The following is a 17,889-nucleotide window of genomic DNA, read 5'->3' as shown; positions in this document are numbered from 1 at the left end:
GAGACACCCCAGCGGCCCGCAGCCTGGGAGCCCGCGTGGGAGCGGTGGTCTAGAATGCTCAGGGCCTCCCGATGTGACACGGCTGGAATGACCAGCGGTCCCGGGAGTAGCGGTTTAGGTTTCTCTTGCAGAAACCTCTTTGGGAGACGTGTGTATTCAGTTCTGCAAGCAGAAAGGAACCGGTTACAATGCCGGGTGGAACCTTCGCACTGGGCTTGGATGCACCGCCCCAGTCACCTCCATCCCTGATCATGGTGGGGTCCTGGAATACCGTGTGAGCCACGTGGACCCCCAGGCCGGACTCGCAAGTCCTTGGTGGCAGGGCCATGCCAGTAGGTTCTGTGTTTGTAATTCATTGGTGTGTTCAGTGATGGTCGGGGGCCTTGCACGGAGCAGAGGCCTGGAAGGTAAGAGGATCGGGCCCAATCTGCTTCTAACACTAACCTTACTTCCTGGGTGGACTTTGGGAAAGTCCCTTTCCCCTGTGGGCCTCAGTTTTCTCTATACAATGAGATGTGGCTTATTTTTTTAAAATTTTTTTAATGTTTATTTTTGAGAGAGAGAGGAAGTGAGCACATGAGCAGGGGAGGGGCAGAGAGAGAGGGACAGAGGATCCAAAGCAGACTCCAAGCTGTCAGCACAGAGCCCGACATGGGGCTTGAACTCATGAACTGTGAGATCATGACCTGAGCCGAAGTCAGATGCTCAACCAACTAGGCCACCCAGGTGCCCCAAGAGAGGTGGGGTTTTAAACTGTGTTCCATGGAGCCCTGTGGGGGTTGGGAGGTGAGAGGGAGCGGGGTGGTGGAGCTAGTGGGGTTCCCGGGCCTGACCCTCGATTCAAGTGCAGTGGGAGCCCTTCTGTCTTTTATAACAATGGGACTTTGTGTGAGACTTTGTTTGCAAGGACGGTGTAGCTGTTTTTGCGAATCCTGAAATGCGGAGGCTGGGCTGGTCCTTAGCTCTTAGCAGCAGCCTCAGAGGGTGCTTGTGAGCTAAGTGACATCACCCCGGCAGTGTGGGTGCCCAGCAATGTGGCGACGTCTCTTCTTCCTGGACTGGACTTCTATCCTTCTTCCATGACCCTGAGGCGTTTCACCCCCAACTATACTCAGCCCACAAGCATTTTCTGGCCTTGTTTACTTGCCATGCACCTTGTGGGGTTTGGGGGAACACAGCTGTCCTCCTGGGACTTACAGTCTAGTGGCCAAAGCAGACACAAAAGCAACAGCCACACAAAATAGACGTGTAAGATAAGATCCCAAGGGCTTAGAAGGGAAGCATGGATGTGTGCTCTTTCCTCCCAGACCTATTGCTCCTCACATAATTCCTAGCAGACTCCTGGAATTGCTCCAGTGTGTTCTAGAATGACCGAAGCTTCCTGGAGGGCGTGGTCCTCTCTCTCCTATCACCACACTTAGTTTAGCTCAAAGATCAATGGGGCTTGGTCATCAGGACAATGGGGGTTCCTGGTCAGTGTTAGGACCCCAATGTGGAACTCACCTTCATACTCATTGTTGCTGGTGGTGGAGGCTCTCTTTTCTGGGTGGATCAGAGGTTGTCCCAAAGGCGAGTGGGAGGCTTCATTAGCATGCTTCGAATTCTTGCTGTCCAGCCCCTCCTTCTGCAAACCTGGCGGTGATAATTCCACACAGTCAGGTGGGGAGGCTCAGGGGAGGTGATGGAAGTGAAGGTACGTTGCCAACCTTGAGTCAGTGCACGAGAGCCAGTGGTGGTTGTCATGGGGACGGGGACCACCTGGATCTCCCTCTTCCAGTCTTCCGAGTGCTCCCACTAAGCACATGCTGGGTTCAAACTATGTATTCTTTTTAAAACACAAAGTTTACCTCCCCCCACCCTGTTTATAAATGCTAATGCATATCCACTATAGAAAAGCTAGGAAAGATTGAAGAATATGAAGTAGAAATAGAAATGACCCAAACTCCTGGCCCCTCAGATGCAATCACAGTTCCGGTCTTTTCTCACACATACTTTTACACAGTCCATCATATCTTACATGCCATGTATGCATTTTCCTTTTTTCATACACGTTATGTCATAAACATTCTTCTCAGGCCACTAAATTTTAACAAATGATGGTTGTATAATATTCTATTTTGCAGATAATTCAAGAGTTATTTAATCAATATTCTATTGTTGGGTGTTTAAATTGTTTTTCACTACTATAAATACTATTATGGTGAACATTGTTGTATATAAGGCTTTGTTTTTATATAATTCTAAATTCTTTTTTTTAATGTTTATTTATTTTGAGAGAGAGCACACGCTTGAGAGTGGGGGGAGGAGCAAGAGAAAGAGGGAGAGAAAGAATCCCAAGCAGGCTTGATGCACATCGCAGAGCCTCATATGGGTTTCGATCTCAAGACCCATGAGATCATGACCTGAGCTGAAATCGAGTTGGACACTTAACCAACTGAGCCACCCAGGCGCCTCATAATTCTAAATTCTTAAAGGTATAGCATAGGAGTCTGTCAACAGACTGAACTGTGTTCTGTAATAAATATCTGTCCTTTGCTAGCTGCACAAGTACAGCAAACTGCTCCCCTCCCATGCCTCTGTTCTCAGAGCTACAAAATGACACATCCATTTTGGATAATCATGTCCCCTTCTTAGAGTTACGGTAGGGATCAGATAATATCGCTTTTCTCCAGTGTCAGCTCTGATATAGTAGGGGACTTATCTGATCACAGTGGGCTCCCTAGTGTCTAGACAGTGCTTTGTAAGTAAGAAGGTCTCAGTCATTACCATTATTATTATTAAAATTTTTTTTAATGTTTATTTATTTTTGAGAGAGAGAGAGAGAGGGAGAATGAATGGGGGAGGGGCAGAGAGAGAGAGGGAAACACAGAATCAGAAGCAGGCTTCAGGCTCCAAACTGTCAGCACAGTGCCTGACACAGGGCTCGAACCCACAACCCACAAGACCATGACCTGAGCCGAAGCTGGACACCCAACAGACTCAGCCACCCAGGCGCCCCACCATTATTATTATCTTGGAAAAATGGATTGACATTTTTAAGATCCTCAGTTTTTATTGTGAAATTATTTCCTGGGGGAGTATTTTAAAGACCCTCACCATGGATTTTCTGGAAGAATATGCCATGAGAATTTTTCTCATGCTGTTAAACTGCTCCATTTCCTGATGGGACCGTGCCAGACACGTGACCGGCCTCCCTGCCTATTGTTTATTGGTTTGCGTTAGGAAACCACCCAGTTCCCACTTAATTTTAGGTTGGAATTATCACTCAAAGAATGAAGGAAACCTGAGGGTATCACAGCAGAAGGGGGATGAAAAAACAGGTCTAGAGAGGCTGGACGGTGTGTCCTTGTCTGGTACCTACTGCAGGTGGATGGCTGCTGATCCTGGGGTTCACTGGGGGCCTTGGGGTCATCCATGGCCTGGGGGTCCTCACAGTCTTTGCAGCACAAACAGAAGATCTTCGAAGCCAAGTTTTGGTGGGCTGCTGTAAGAGGTGAAGGAATGGGGGCCATGGTTTCTGGGATCTGAACTCCAGATGCCCACTGGAAATTCACTGTGATGGGGGTCATTACTGGGTCAACCTCTCCCAAGATATAATAGCCTTCCTCCCTCCCAAATCTTGCATAGCTCCCCATGGCCAGCAGATCCAGGCCCTTCTGCCTAGGCTTTCCTCTTTTAAAATTATTTTTCCCATTCTATGCAAAATTTCCTTACCCATGGAGAAGAAGTTGAAGCCTTTACTCTGCCAGCTTCGCCTGTAGGGGCGCCTTGTTGAGTCAGCTAACCTTGAATTTGAACCCAGTTCCCTGGGCAGGGCTGTTTCCTAAATAAACATAAGACTGTGGTTGAAAAATGCTAGTCCTTTATCTGTGCTCACACTCTAGATAGGATCCCCCTACCATAACATCCAGGCTCACGCACACGAGCATCCAGTTTTCAGGTTGATCCATGTTCAACCCCAGTTCTGGGTGCATTCTCTTGGGTAGATTCCTTAACTTTCTTGAACCTCAATTTTTTCATGGAGAAAATGGGAGTGCAGTGCCTACTTGCAGAAAAAGTAAAGGACTAAGTATATGAAAAGTCACAATAAGTGTGCAATGATCATTCCATTTCCCTTCCCTTTATGTGGCTCACTGGCTCCAAAATACTCCAGTTGGCCCAGGTCCCAGGGGAACATGGCAATGAAGCACAGTCTTTAAGGTTTAGGTCCTGGTCCTGCCACCAACTTGCTCACTGGCTGTGGCTAAGTCCACGTGTGTCTCTGCATTTCAGGAGCCCCATCAATAATAACAGGAAGTTAGGCTAGATGATATCTTCAAGGATCTTTCTAGTTCTGAGGGTCCAGAATTATAAAACCTTGCTTTAGTCACCAATTCCTTTGTCTCTGAATGCTTCCAGTTCTCACTTGCCTTTCTGTGGCAAGACCCCCTTTTAGGAAATTCTTTTTTCAACATTGCTACCAGATTTTCTTTCTTTCTTTCTTTCTTTCTTTCTTTCTTTCTTTCTTTCTTCTTTCTTTCATTCTTCTTTCATTAAAAAATTTTTTTTCAACATTTATTTATTTTTGAGAAACAGAGACAGAGCATGAGCAGGGGAGGGACAGAGAGAGAGGGAGACCCAGAACTTGAAGCAGGCTCCAGGCTCTGAGCTGTCAGCACAGAGCCCAACGCGGGGCTCGAATCCACAAACTGCGAGATGAAGACCTGAGCTGAAGTCAGATGCCCAACCAAATGAGCTGCCCAGGCACCCCCAAGGAAATTCTTATCATGGTATCGGCTGATGTCCCTCACAAGCCAATTCTCTATGTGAGCTGCCACACTCGTGAGTGTTTGCTTCTCACTCTCTCTACTGCTGTCCCTTGGCCCAAGCCACCATTATGTCTTGCCTAAAGCAGAACAACAGCTTCCTAAGTGATGTCTTTGTTTCTTTTACCCTGGGCCCCTTCAATTAATCCAAAATCTTTAACTTCTGGCATGTACTATATTTGATACAGCACAATTTATATATTGTGGCTAGATACATCCAGCAGCCTAGACACATACAAATATCTCCATTTTGTGGGATCCTTGGACCAAAGTAGTACTCCTTGGGGCCATTTAGCCCCCATCTCTAATAGCCTTTTGGATTTTCTTCCCAGTGAGTTTTTCCACATGATTTGAGCTCTGATATATTTCCTTGAGCTCTCTTTAATGAATTTATTGTATCTTCTTAGGATTTATGAACAGATAGAAATTTACAAATCAAGACCACACTAAGATACCACCTCCCACTGGTCAGAGTGGCTAAAATGAACTAATCAGGAAACTACAGATGTTGGCAAGGATGTGGAGAAAGGGGAACCCTCTTGCACTGTCGGTAGGAATGCAAACTGGTGCAGCCGCTCTGGAAAAGCGTGGAGTTTTCTCAAAAAATTGGAAATAGAATTACTCTATGACACAGCAATAGCACTACTAGGAATTTATCCAAAGGATACAGGAATGCTGATTCAAAGGGGCACATGGACCCCAATGTTTATGGCAGTGTTATCAACAATAACCAAAATATGGGAAGAGCCTAAATGTCCATCTACTGATGAGTGGATTAATATGATGTGGTATATGTACACAATTGGGTATTACTCAGCGATGAAAAAGAATGAAATCTTGCCATTTGCAACAACGTGGATGGAACTGGAGGGTATTATGGTAAGTGAAATAAGTCAATCAGAGAAAGACAGGTATCATATGTTTTCACTCATATGTGGAATTTGAGAAACTTAACGGAAGACCATGGGGAAAGGAAGGAAAAATAAGATACAAACAGAGAGGGAGGCAAACCATAAGACACTCTTGAATACAGAGAACAAAATGAGGGTTGATGGGGATGGGGAGCTGGGGGATGGGGAAAATGGGTGATGGGCATTGAGGAGGGCCCTTGTTGGGATGAGCACTGAGTGTTGTATGTAACTGATGAATCATGGGAATCAACTCCTGAAGCCAAGACTACATTGTATGTTAGCTAACTTGACAAAAAATTTTTTAAAAAGAGAGATTTATTTAAGGCAATTAGGTATTTTGTTTAGGAGATGCACCATTTAGCAAGTATGCTTGCCATTAATATACTTATTCTTCTGCTGTTTGCTTTCGTTTCAATTTCCTTCATATAAATTCTTGCCTCGTGGGGTTTTGCTTTGTTCCAGACTGCCTCATGTATGTTGAATGTAGAGGGAGGTGTTTCCTAAGGAAGGAGTGAAAGCAGAGGTGTGGCAAGGGCTCACCACAACCCTCAGCCCCAAGGACTAACGGTTGGAGGTCTGTTAGGTGGTGATCAATTTGTGTGAGTGTGATTGCTAAGCCTCTGCCTCGGGTGCCTCCAAACCTTCACGAGCACGTGTTCTGTCTTGTTAACCTAATGAAAGTAGCTAATGTCACTTTACTCAGCCTATATTCAGGAGTCAGTGACTTCCAGGTTGGTGATCAGATGGCCTCTTTTAGGCTCTGTGAGGCCACAGAATTCAAGACACCATGTATAACTGTGGTCAACTGTAATGTGATCTCTGCTGTTTGTCATGGTCTTATCTACCTTAAAGTTGCTGCCTTTTCCTGAAAACAAAACAAAACAAAACAAAAACAAAACAAAACAACAACTCCTGCTTCACATATATACCCTCAATACGTGTACTTTCATGTGTGTTAACGTTTATGTTAATAGATGGGAAAGTTTAACCAGATGACTTGGAATTATGGGCACTAAGGGAAACCTTTCATGTCAAAAGTATGAGATTTAAGAGGGACTCTAGAGAAGAGAGAAGACAAAAACGCCACATATTCAGTAGAGAGCGTCTTTGATTGGTATGTTCTGGCCTCAGAAAGAAAGAAAGAAGGGGAAAAAAAAGACGTACTCCTACTCAAACCTTCTGAAACCTGCTTTCTTTACATCTCTTTCTCTCTCTCCACCCAGCTTTATCGTTACCACCTACTTACACTCTTTCTATTCCTTCCCGTGACTGCTTAAATAAATTCCCTTCATTTCTGTAGAAAAGAACAATCAACACTGCACAATATCCCCTGAAAACTCCTGTACCAGGAGGTGGGTCCAGAGAGGTTGAATTCAAACCCTGCATGAGAGTTGAGCTGAGGGTGAATATATAGGATCACCCCAAATTTCAGAATGACAGAAAGCTGCTGTATATCTCAGGATTCTGCTAGTTATCCTGCCACTTATTGACTCCTGTGTCTGTACCAGTCAGTTCACTTAATGGTTGACCTTCAGCAATGGGGAAAAATGTTTAAGAGCAGCAGGATGGAAAAGACCAGAAGATTTAAATAACCCACCTACACAGAATTCAAAAAAGTGGACTTGAGAAGAAAAATAGAAAAGGTACCACATAAAACTATTTCAAAAATCTTTTCCCCAAGGGTAGATCGGGCAAAGATCCAAAATTGCAAACAAAATCAAGATGAATTACCAGGAGACTTTAATGGACTTCAGGACACTTTCAAAGAACATTCTAGGGCGACCAACAGCTTAAGTAAAGGAGCCTTTTCTTCTCTCTTTGCGAAAGGCTCAGACTTGAAGTAGAGGACTTAGATAAAATAAATTAGGAGGTGAAATGCCAACTTAGATCTCCTGATCATTTTCAAAGAGTCCTAAAAAATCAACCAGAAATGGCCTTTTGGAGAAAACAACTGACTTCTAAAATAAAAACAAGGTCAAAACTCCTCTGTCCATAACGAACGTGGAGCCTGTTGATAAGGACCCTCGTATTTACGGTAAGCAGGAACCCATTGGAGGAATTCGTGTTCCATAATGGTAGGAGGACAGCTCTCCAAGTCTGTCCAGTGATGCTACTCTGAGGAGACCTTAACACTCAATACATTCTTATCCTTCCTCTAAATTCTCAAGGGGAATTGTTGATAACTACGGACAGACAACAATACCACTGGTTGACATGATTTGTTTCCTATGTGGAAACCAGATTCTTCCACTCCAACTAGAACTGAGACTATTCTGGGTGATGAAGAGTTGACCATTCCAAGTGTACAACTCCCAACGCCCTCAGCAGACTGTGTTGTCTTACACAACACTGGAAACAAGAAAAACTTGGATGGGGCTATCAATACCAATAGATGGGCCTATTCTGAGGACAGTGAGGTCTCTGTACGGGCTGGACAACTCAAGGTGCTCATTTTCTCTCATCTTGGCTCACATAGTAAATTAAATAATACAGCCCATGCGATGGAACACCAACCAACCAATCAAAATTCCTTAGCTCAAGTAATTGTGGGTAATAGAACATCTTTGGATTTTATTTTGGCTAATCAGGGAGAGCATGCACCTTTGCTAGCTCCTCATGGTGTACCTGGATTAATACCACAGGTGAGGTTTCTAAGCCCAAAGAAAGGCAACCTGACTATCTAAAGCAGACACAGAGAATGATTTGGAATTTCTTTTCTCGGTCACGCCTAGGAAATTGTGGATGATGATTCTGGAATGCCTTCCAGATCCTTCTTTTAATTGATCTAATGATTTAATCTAAAACTTAAAACCTTTTAATGATTGTTGTTTGCCTCACAGTCATTTACTGGCTGCTGTCCAGAGAGTCAAATGATTTTATGCGGCCACTGGCCCAACGTAGAGCTCCACGGATGATTCAAAGACGAAACCAAAAGGCATCAGGCTGGCTAATGCTCAAACTGAACATCAGATCTCTGTAGGTGGAAAGGTGGAACTGTGTCTTCAAGGAAAGTGGACAACAGTGGTGAAGATCTGCACAATTCCTGAGGGTCTCTCCTGCAGCTTTGGTTGAGGGAGGACCAAAAAGGGGGAGACTAAGAAGAAAAAAGAAGGTCCCAGTCTCCTAAGTAAAGACCGATTGCTCTGTAACCATGGTAACAGGTAAGCCCCAGAACCTGTTTTAAAGTCATTTAATCTTTTAACAAAACTTTGCCTCGGTGACCATTCTCCCCAAAGTAAGAGACACATAATAGTAGGTACACTTTCGCAGTTCATGGTCTACCATTCCCAAGCACTCCTGCCTCTGAAATGCCACCTTCCGTGAACGCAACACCCTCCCACACTTGTTATATATTAGCGCTTAGCTTTGTTCCGAGACTTTGTCATAAAAGCTCAATTCTCCCTTGTTTAACCCAAAATAAATTCAGTTTTTGTTTCACACATTGAGTGGGGGGCTCTTTCTCTGCAGCAGCTTACATACATACAAATAGCCTGGAGCCTTACATACATACAAATAGCTTACATACATACAAATACATACATGCAAAATTCCATATTAGGTGTTCACCAGGGGCTGAAATGTAGGTTTGTCTAAATCTAGTGTCAATACTTTCCATATGTTTACTCTGGCCAGAAATTTCATGAGAAAAAGAGGGGAGTAGAAAAACACTTTCTCCTTTCAGTCTTAGTAGCAAAGAGTGTTGAACTTTTGAGCCCTCTTCAGAAATGGAAAGGCTCTTAAGGGAGGTATTGCAGCAGTGACAGGCACATTCTTTGGGGGATAATAATTAAAGATCCCCTACTTAGTAAGCTATGAAATTTAGAAGAATTTAACTCCCTTGAACCTCAAGTTTCGTATCTGTAAAATGGGGATGACGATAATAGCATCTACCCTAGAATGTGGTTGCGGGGATTAAATAATGATGGAAAGTGCTTAGCACAGCTGCCTGGCATATTGCCAAAGCTCCACAAACATAAATGCTGATGCGAAGAAATGAGTTGAATTGACGCTGGCTGGGGCGGGCCAGGAGTGCGCGGTTTCTTGCACTACCAGTGCCTGCCTCTAGATGGAGGCAGGAGCCAAAGAAAAAGCCTCTTGGGTTATGCCCAGTGGGCTGTGAGCCTCAGGTCTCCAGTGACCCACAGCACTTGGACCAGAACAAGAAAGACCCAGCGAGGTCAAACAGGAAGGCTTCTGGAGCTGGAGGAGCCCTTAGGGGTCAGTCGGCACAGGTGGGGAGACTGGGGCCCAGAGACAGAAACAGTGGAGTCGAGGCAAATTAGGGGTAATGTCTGCTTCTTATAGCAAAGGTGTCCAGGAGTGATGGAGACATTGTCCCTTTAAGTACAGAAAAAATACTCCATCCTGCTTTGAGGTCTGACATTTGAGGCTCACTCACCTGTAACTGGCAGAGAAGAGAGGAGGCTGTGATGTCACAGAGCCAGGGAACCAGGGAATGTTGGGGGTTTGCCTGGACCACAATATCAGGGAGGAGGGGGGAGGTCTGCCGACCCTTTCTCCAGTGGTTTATCCTTCCCTCTGTCCACGACGCCATGCTCTCTGCCATGACATCCATTGCGGCACTGGAACAGAAGTCCTGATGTCTTCTGTGGAAGCGTCTTGAGGAAGGCTGGGCCAGAAAGGGGCAGAACATCGCTGAATGTAAAGTGCCCGCGTCCGCATTCTGTCTCTGCTCAACGGCTGGGTGCTAACCTTGGGCAAATGGACTTCACCTCTCGCTTTTCTCCTCTGAAAAATGGAAATGTTGCTAATTACATGTCCTAGATATACTTTTAGGATGAAGTGAGATCAGATAGATAGAAAACATTTAACATGGTGCTTACAAGGTAGAGTAAGCATTCAAGAAATAGTTGTTGATAATGTGCAAAAATAAAGTGACATCTTCCCAATCTATCTTCCAGATAAAAGGGGAATTGCTTTATATTTGTGTTCTCACAAAATCTCTCACCTTAAGGGACACTCTTTCAATTCCTTTATTTAGAACAACCAGGCACTATTTGGGGAAGCTAAATTAGGTTACAAGGTTCTCCATCAGTGCTATCCTTGGATGTGTATAGAGGTCACCTGATTAACAGGGAAGGGAAGAAAGCAAAGACATTCTACACAGTTTTGTAGTCAGGGAGTCAGCTGGGTAGGGACTTAGGTGGGGGAGGGGGTGGAATGTGACCTTACTGTTCTAAGTGTTTGATGATGGTAAAACAGTCTTTTAAACTGTTTATACTTATTGTGAGTTACAGTTTATTAACTGTTTTTATTGGTATAAAGCAATACTCTTAAGTGGCAGTGTTAAAGGTTCTCAACTCTGGCTGCTGATGAGATTCCTCTGAGGGTTTTGGAAATGTAAAAATTCCCCGGGGGCCTAACTAAATTAGAATCTTTTTAGTGGAGCCAGAGCTTCAGTCTTTTTACAAAGCTGTCCAGGCAATTCGTGTATATTAACAAGACTGAGAACCACAGAGTTACATTGTAGAGATCTCTCATTATACCTGCAAGGAACTGGTTCTCAGTTCAGCCCACGCTTGGAATCACCAGAGGAACTTCAAATAATGCCACACCCAGTGTCCACTCCAGGCCAGGAAAATCACCATTTCTGGGCATTGATAGTTTTTAAAGCTCCCCAGGAAATCCCACCAATTAAAAAAAACTGAGATATAATTGACATACGAAGCTGTGTAAGTTTGAGGTATAGAATGCAGTAGTTTGATACATTTGTATATTATAATATGATTACTATAGTAGCTTTAGCAAATGCTTTTATCACATCACAAGGTTATCATTTCTTTTTTGTGTTGAGAACAATGAAGATCTAGTCTTTTAGCAACTTCGAAGTTTATAATACACTGACTTAAATTCTCATTCAGTGGTGAGAACCACTGACCTACAGAGCAAATTTAAAAAAAACCTTAATTTTCTTTTTGCTTTATGAGTGGATCCTTTTAGCTTTTCAGGGGCAGTGTCATATATGGATTCAAAAGCACTATTTTTCAAATAACTTTGAAATTGAGATAATATACTTTGAAAGCCTGTGTTAGATGAAAACTGCTGTTAAAGATGTCTGTGAAGAATTTACTTTTATTTTTAGTTTTTTAAATCACTGTATATAAATATAATGTATATTTTAAATATGCATATTTTATATTTTAAATATAAATATGTATATTTTAATTTACATCCAAGTTAGCATATAGTGCAACAATGATTTCAGGAGTAGATTCCTTAATTCCCCTTACCCATTTAGCCCATCCCCCCTCCCACAACCCCTCCAGTAACCCTCAGTTTGTTCTCCATATTTAAGAGTCTCTTATGTTTTGTCCCCCTCCCTGTTTTTATATTATTTTTGCTTCCTTTCCCTTGTGTTCATCTGTTCTGTGTCTTCAAGTCCTCATATGAGTGAAGTCATATGATATTTGTCTATCTCTGACTAATTTCGCTTAGCATAATACCCTCTAGTTCCATCCACATAGTTGCAAATGGCAAGATTTCATTCTTTTTGATTGACAAGTAATACTCCATTGTTTATATATCCCACATCTTCTTTATCCATTCATCCATTGACGGACATTTGGGCTCTTTCCATACTTTGGCTATTGTTGATAGAGCTGTTATTAAACAGTGGGGTGCATGTGTCCCTTCAAAACAGCATACCTGTATCTCTTGGATAAATACCTAGTAGTGCAATTGCTGGGTCATAGGGTAGTTCTAGTTTTAATTTTTTGAGGAACCTCAAGACTGTTTTCCAGAGTGGTTGCACCAGTTTGCATTCCCACCAACAGTGCAAAAGAGATCCTCTTTCTCCGCATCCTCGCCAACATCTATTGTTGCCTGAGTTGTTAATGTTAGCCATTCTGACAGGTGTGAGGTGGTTTTGATTTGTATTTCCCTGATGATGAGTGATGTGGAGCATTTTTTCATGTGTCAGTTGGCCATCTGGATGTCTTCTTTGGAGAAGTGTCTATTCATGTCTTTTGCCCATTTCTTCACTAGATTATTTGTTTTTTGGGTGTTGAATCTGATAAGTTCTTTACAGATTTTGGATACTAACCCTTTATCCAGTATGTTGCTTGTAAGTATCTTTACCCATTCTGTCAGTTGCCTGTTAGTTTTGCTGATTGTTTCCTTCACTGTGCAGAAGCTTTTTATTTTGATGAGGTCCCAGTAGTTCATTTTTGCTTTTGTTTCCCTTGCCTCCAGAGATGTGTTAAGTAAGAAGTTGCTGTGGCCAGGATCAAAGAGGTTTTTTCCTGCTTTCTCCTTGAGGATTTTGATGGCTTCCTGTCTTACATTTAGGTCTTTCATCCATTTTGAGTTTATTTTTGTGTATGGTGTAAGAAAGTGGTCCAGGTTCATTCTTCTGCATGTTGCTGTCCAGTTTTCCCAGCACCTTTGCTGAAGAGACTGTCTTTATTCCATTGGATATTCTTTCCTGTTTTGTCAAAGATTAGTTGGCCATACATTTGTGGGTCCATTTCTGGGTTCTCTATTCTGTTCCATTGATCCGAGTGTCTGTTCTTGTGCCAGTACCATACTGTATTGATGATTACAGCTTTGTAGTATAGCTTGAAGTCCGGGATTGTGATGCCTCCTGCTTAGTTTTTCTTTTTCAAGATCACTTTGGCTATTCCAGGTCTTTTCTGGTTCCATACAAATTTTAGGATTGTGTGATCTGGCTCTGTGAAGATTGCTGGTGTTATTTTGATAGGGATTGCATTGAATATGCAGATTGCTTTGGATAGTATTGACATTTTAACAATATTTGTTCTTCCTACCCAGGAGCATGGAATATTTTTCCATTTTTTGATCTCTTCTTCAATTTCTTTCATAAGCTTTCTATAGTTTTCAGTGTATAGATCTTTTACCTCTTTGGTTAGATTTATTCCTAGGTATTTTATGATTTTTGGTGCAATTGTAAATGAGATTGATTCCTTGATTTCTCTTTCTGTTGCTTCACTTAGTTGTATAGGAATGCAACCAATTTCTGTGCATTGATTTTATATTCTGCAACTTTGCTGAATTCATGAATCAGTTCTAGCAGTTTTTTGGTGAAATCTTTTGGGTTTTCCACATAGAGTATCATGTCATCTGTGAAGAGTGAAAGTTTGACCTCCTCCTTGCTGATTTGGTTGCCTTTTATTTCTTTGTGTTGTCTGATGGCTGGGGCTAAGACTTCCAATACTATGTTGAATAACAGTGGTGAGAGTGGACATCCCTGTCTTGTTCCTGACCTTAGGGAGAAAGCTCTTAGTTTTTCCCCATTGACGATGATACTAGCGTTGGGTCTTTCATATATGGCTTTTATGATCTCGAAGTATGATCCTTCTATCCCTACTTTTGTGAAGGTTTTTATCAAGAAAGGATGCTGTATTTTTTTTTAAAGGATGCTGTATTTTGTAAAATGCTTCCTCTGCATCTATTGAGAGGATTATATGGTTCTTGTCCTTTCTTTTATTGATGTGATGAATCACATTGATTGTTTTGCAGATATTTAACCAGCCCTGCATCCCAGATATAAATCCCACTTGGTCATGGTGAATACTTTTTTTAATGTATTGTTGGATCCTGTTGGCTAATATTTTGTTGAGGATTTTTACATCCATGTTCATCAGGGAAATTGGTCTATAGTTCTCCTTTTTAGTGGGGTCTTTGTCTGATTTTGGAATGAAGGTAATGCAGCTTCATAGAAAGAGTTGGGAAGTTTTCCTTCCATTTCTATTTTTTGGAACAGCTTCAAGAGAGTAGGTGTTAACTCTTCCTTAAATGTTTGGTAGAATTCCTCCAGAAAGCCATCTGACCCCGGACTCTTGTTTTTTGGGAGATTTTCAATTACTAATTCTATTTCTTTACTGGTCATGGGTCTGTTCAGATTTTCTATTTCTTCCTGTTTAAGTTTTGGTAGTGTATGTTTCTAGGAATTTGCCTAGAAAAAAAATTGCCAATTTTCTTTGGGCATATAATTGCTCATAATATTCTCTTATTATTGTTTTTATTTCTGCTGTGTTGGTTGTGATCTCTCCTCTTTCATTCTTGATTTTATTTGGGTCCTTTCCTTTTTACTTTTGATCAAACTGGCTAGCAGTTTATCAATTTTGTTAATTCTTTCAAAGAACCAGCTTCTGGTTTCATTGATCTGTTCTACTGTTTTTTTGTTTGTTTGTTTGTTTGTTTGTTTGTTTGTTTTGGTTTAGATAGCATTAATTTCTGCTCTAATCTTTATTTTCCTGCCTCCTGCTGGTTTGGGGTTTATTTTGTTCTTTTTCCAGCTCTTTAAGGTGTAGGGTTAGGTTGTGTATCTAAGAACTTTCTTCCTTCTTTAGGAAGGCCTGGATTGCTATATACTTTCCTCTTATGACCACCTTTGCTGCGTCCCAGAGGTTTTGGGCTGTGGTGTTATCATTTTCATTGGCTTCCATGTACTTTTTAATTTCCTCTTTAACCTCTTGGTTAGCCCATTCTTTCTTTAGTAGGATGTTCTTTAGTCTCCAAGTATCTGTTACCTTTCCAAATTTTTTCTTGTGGTTGATTTCGAGTTTCATAGTGTTGTGGTCTGAAAATATGCATGGTATGATCTCGATTTTTTGTACTTGTTGAGGGCTGATTTGTGTCCCAGTATGTGATCTATTCTGGAGAATGTTCTGTGTGCACTGGAGAAGAATGTATATTCCACAGCTTTTGGATGAAATGTTCTGAATATTTCTGTTAAGTCCATCTGGTCCTGTGTGTCATTCAAAGCCATTGTTTCCTTATCGATTTTATGATTAGATGATCTGTCCATTGTTGTAAGTGGAGTGTTGAAGTCTCCTACTATTATGGTATTATTATCAATTAGTTTCTTTATGTTTGTGATTAATTGATTTATATCTTTGGGTGCTCCAATGAGGATTTGGGTCCAAATGTGAATTTGGAGCATAAATGTTTACAATTGTTGGTCTTCTTGGTGGAAAGACCCCTTAATTATGATATAAAGCTCTTCTTCATCTCTTGTCACAGTCTTTATTTTAAAGTCTAGATTGTCTGATAGAAGTATGGTTACTCTGGCTTTCTTTTGTTGACCATTAGCATGACAGATGGTTCTCTATCCCCTTACTTTCAATCTGAGCGTGTCTTTAGGTCTAAAGTGGGTCTATTGTAAACACCATATAGATGGATCCTGTTTCATTATCCATTCTGTTACCCTATGTCTTTTGATTGGAGCATTTAGTCCATTGACATTTAGAGCGAGCACTGAAAGATATGAATTTATTGCCATTATGTTGCTTGTAGAGTTGAAGTTTCTGGTGGTGTTCTCTGGTCCTTTCTAGTTTTTTTTGCTTTTGGTATTTATTTATTTATTTATTTACTTATTTATTAATCTTTTCTCTCTTCAGAGAGTCCCCCTTAAAATTTCTTGCAGGGCTGATTTAGTGGTCATCAACTCCTTTAATTTCTGTTTGTCTGGAAAACTTTTAATCTCTCCTTCTATGTTGAATGCCTTGCTGGATACAGAATTCTTGGCTACATATTTTTCTGATTCAACACATTGAATATATCCTGCCACTCCTTTCTGGTCTGCCAAGTTTCTGTGGACAGGTCTGCTGCAAACCTGATCTGTCTTCCCTTGTAGGTTAAAAACTTTTTTTCCCTTGCTGCTTTCATGATTCTTTCCTTGCCTGAGTATTTTGTGAATCTGACTATGATATGCCTTGTTGATGGTCGGTTTTTGTTGAATCTAATGGGAGTCCTTGTGCTTCCTGGATTTTGATGTCTGTGTCTTTCCCCAGGTTTCTGCTATGATTTGCTCACATAACCTTTTACCCTTATTTCTCTCTCTTCCTCTTCTGGAACCCCTATGGTTCTGATGTTGTTCCTTTTTAATGAATCACTGATTTCCCTAATTCTTAAATTGTGCTCTTTTGCCTTAATCTCCCCTCTTTTTTCTGCTTCATTATTCTCTATAAGTTTGTCCTCTATATCGCTGATTCTCTGTTCTGCCTCATCCATCCTTGACGCCGCTGCATCCATCTGTGATTGCAGCTCAGTTATAGCATTTTTAATTTCATTCTGGCTATTTTTTACTTCTTTTATCTCTGCAGAAAGGGATTCTAATCTATTTTGAACTCCAGCTAGTATTCTTATTATCGTGATTCTAAATTCTGGTTCAGACATCTTGCTTCTATCTGTGTTGGTTAAGTCCCTGGCTGTCATTTCTTCCTGCTCTTTATTTTGGGGTGAATTCCTTCGTTTTGTCATTCTGAAGGGAGAAAAGGAATTAATGAAGTAAAAAAAAATAAAATAAAAAACTAAAATAAAAAAATTAAATTAAAAAAATTAAAAACAACAACAACACACACACAGACAATCAAATAAATGATGCTATATCCCAGGTGTGTTTTGGTCTGGGTGTTGAAAGGAGCTTGATAGATTAGAGAAAAAAGGAGAAAGGAAAAAAGGGAAATCATTTGAAAAATTTAAAAAATTGAATACACTGAGATAGAATAAAATGAAATGATGAAAGTAAAATAGAATTTGAAAAAAATTTACACAAAAGTAAAATATATAGTGGAGAAAATGAAAGAAAAATATTTTTAATAAAAATTGAAAATAAAAAAAAATTTTCTCTTTCTGTATTTAAGAAAAAGAAAAAGAAAAAAAGAAAATTGAATATATAGATCAGTGAACAGACTGCAATACGATTGAAATTACTTCATTTTCCCTTAGAAGTCAAACTATGAAGTGCTTTATAATCCGTAAACTAAGCAAGCAGAGAGATTTGTGTTTCTGAAGCGCGAGGTTGGCCCCGTTGGCCCCGTTGGCCAGGGCTTAGTGTAACCGCTCCGTTCTCCACTAGATGGCGCTGCAAGCCTACAGGGGTGGATTGTTGCCGCGCTCGTAGGTGCGTATGCGCATGCGCGGGAGCGGTGAAAATGGCGCCACCCAGCTACCCAGTCTCTAGTATCGGAACTCTGTTCTCCCCATCAGCAATCGTGTACCTGTCCTTTGTCTTCGGCTTCTGACCCTCCCGCTTCCACACTGTCTGTGACTAAGCCCCAGGCGGCACCTCCCTCCTGAGTTTTATCTCAGATGCGGCTGTTTTCCCCGGCCCCTTACTTCTGAGGGCCTGCAGCTTTGACCTGCTCAGACCTTCTCCGGGAGGGTCTCCCTGAGCAATGGCCGGGCGC

General features: G+C 41.6%; 1 protein-coding gene across 2 annotated transcripts in view; it reads right to left on the bottom strand.

Moving 5' to 3' along the window:
* Positions 1 to 5: 5 nt before the first annotated feature.
* Positions 6 to 17,889, bottom strand: part of TEX48 (testis expressed 48) — a 42,412-nt gene continuing 24,528 nt past the window's right edge. Inside the window, exons 3-7 of one of the 2 annotated variants that reach the window (XM_047830998.1) lie at positions 10,116 to 10,465; positions 3,715 to 3,823; positions 3,362 to 3,484; positions 1,504 to 1,632; positions 6 to 162 (exon numbers count right to left, since the gene is read on the bottom strand). In XM_047830998.1, the coding sequence (XP_047686954.1) occupies positions 59 to 162; positions 1,504 to 1,632; positions 3,362 to 3,484; positions 3,715 to 3,823; positions 10,116 to 10,370 (720 nt within the window). In that variant the 5' untranslated portion in view covers positions 10,371 to 10,465 and the 3' untranslated portion in view covers positions 6 to 58. The remainder of the gene's footprint in view (positions 163 to 1,503; positions 1,633 to 3,361; positions 3,485 to 3,714; positions 3,824 to 10,115; positions 10,466 to 17,889) is intronic. The other variant, XM_047830997.1, reaches the window with a different exon arrangement.

This window comes from Prionailurus viverrinus, chromosome D4 (assembly GCF_022837055.1).
Source record: "Prionailurus viverrinus isolate Anna chromosome D4, UM_Priviv_1.0, whole genome shotgun sequence".
Lineage (NCBI taxonomy): Eukaryota > Metazoa > Chordata > Mammalia > Carnivora > Felidae > Prionailurus > Prionailurus viverrinus.
This window is presented reverse-complemented; position numbering and strand designations above follow the sequence as displayed.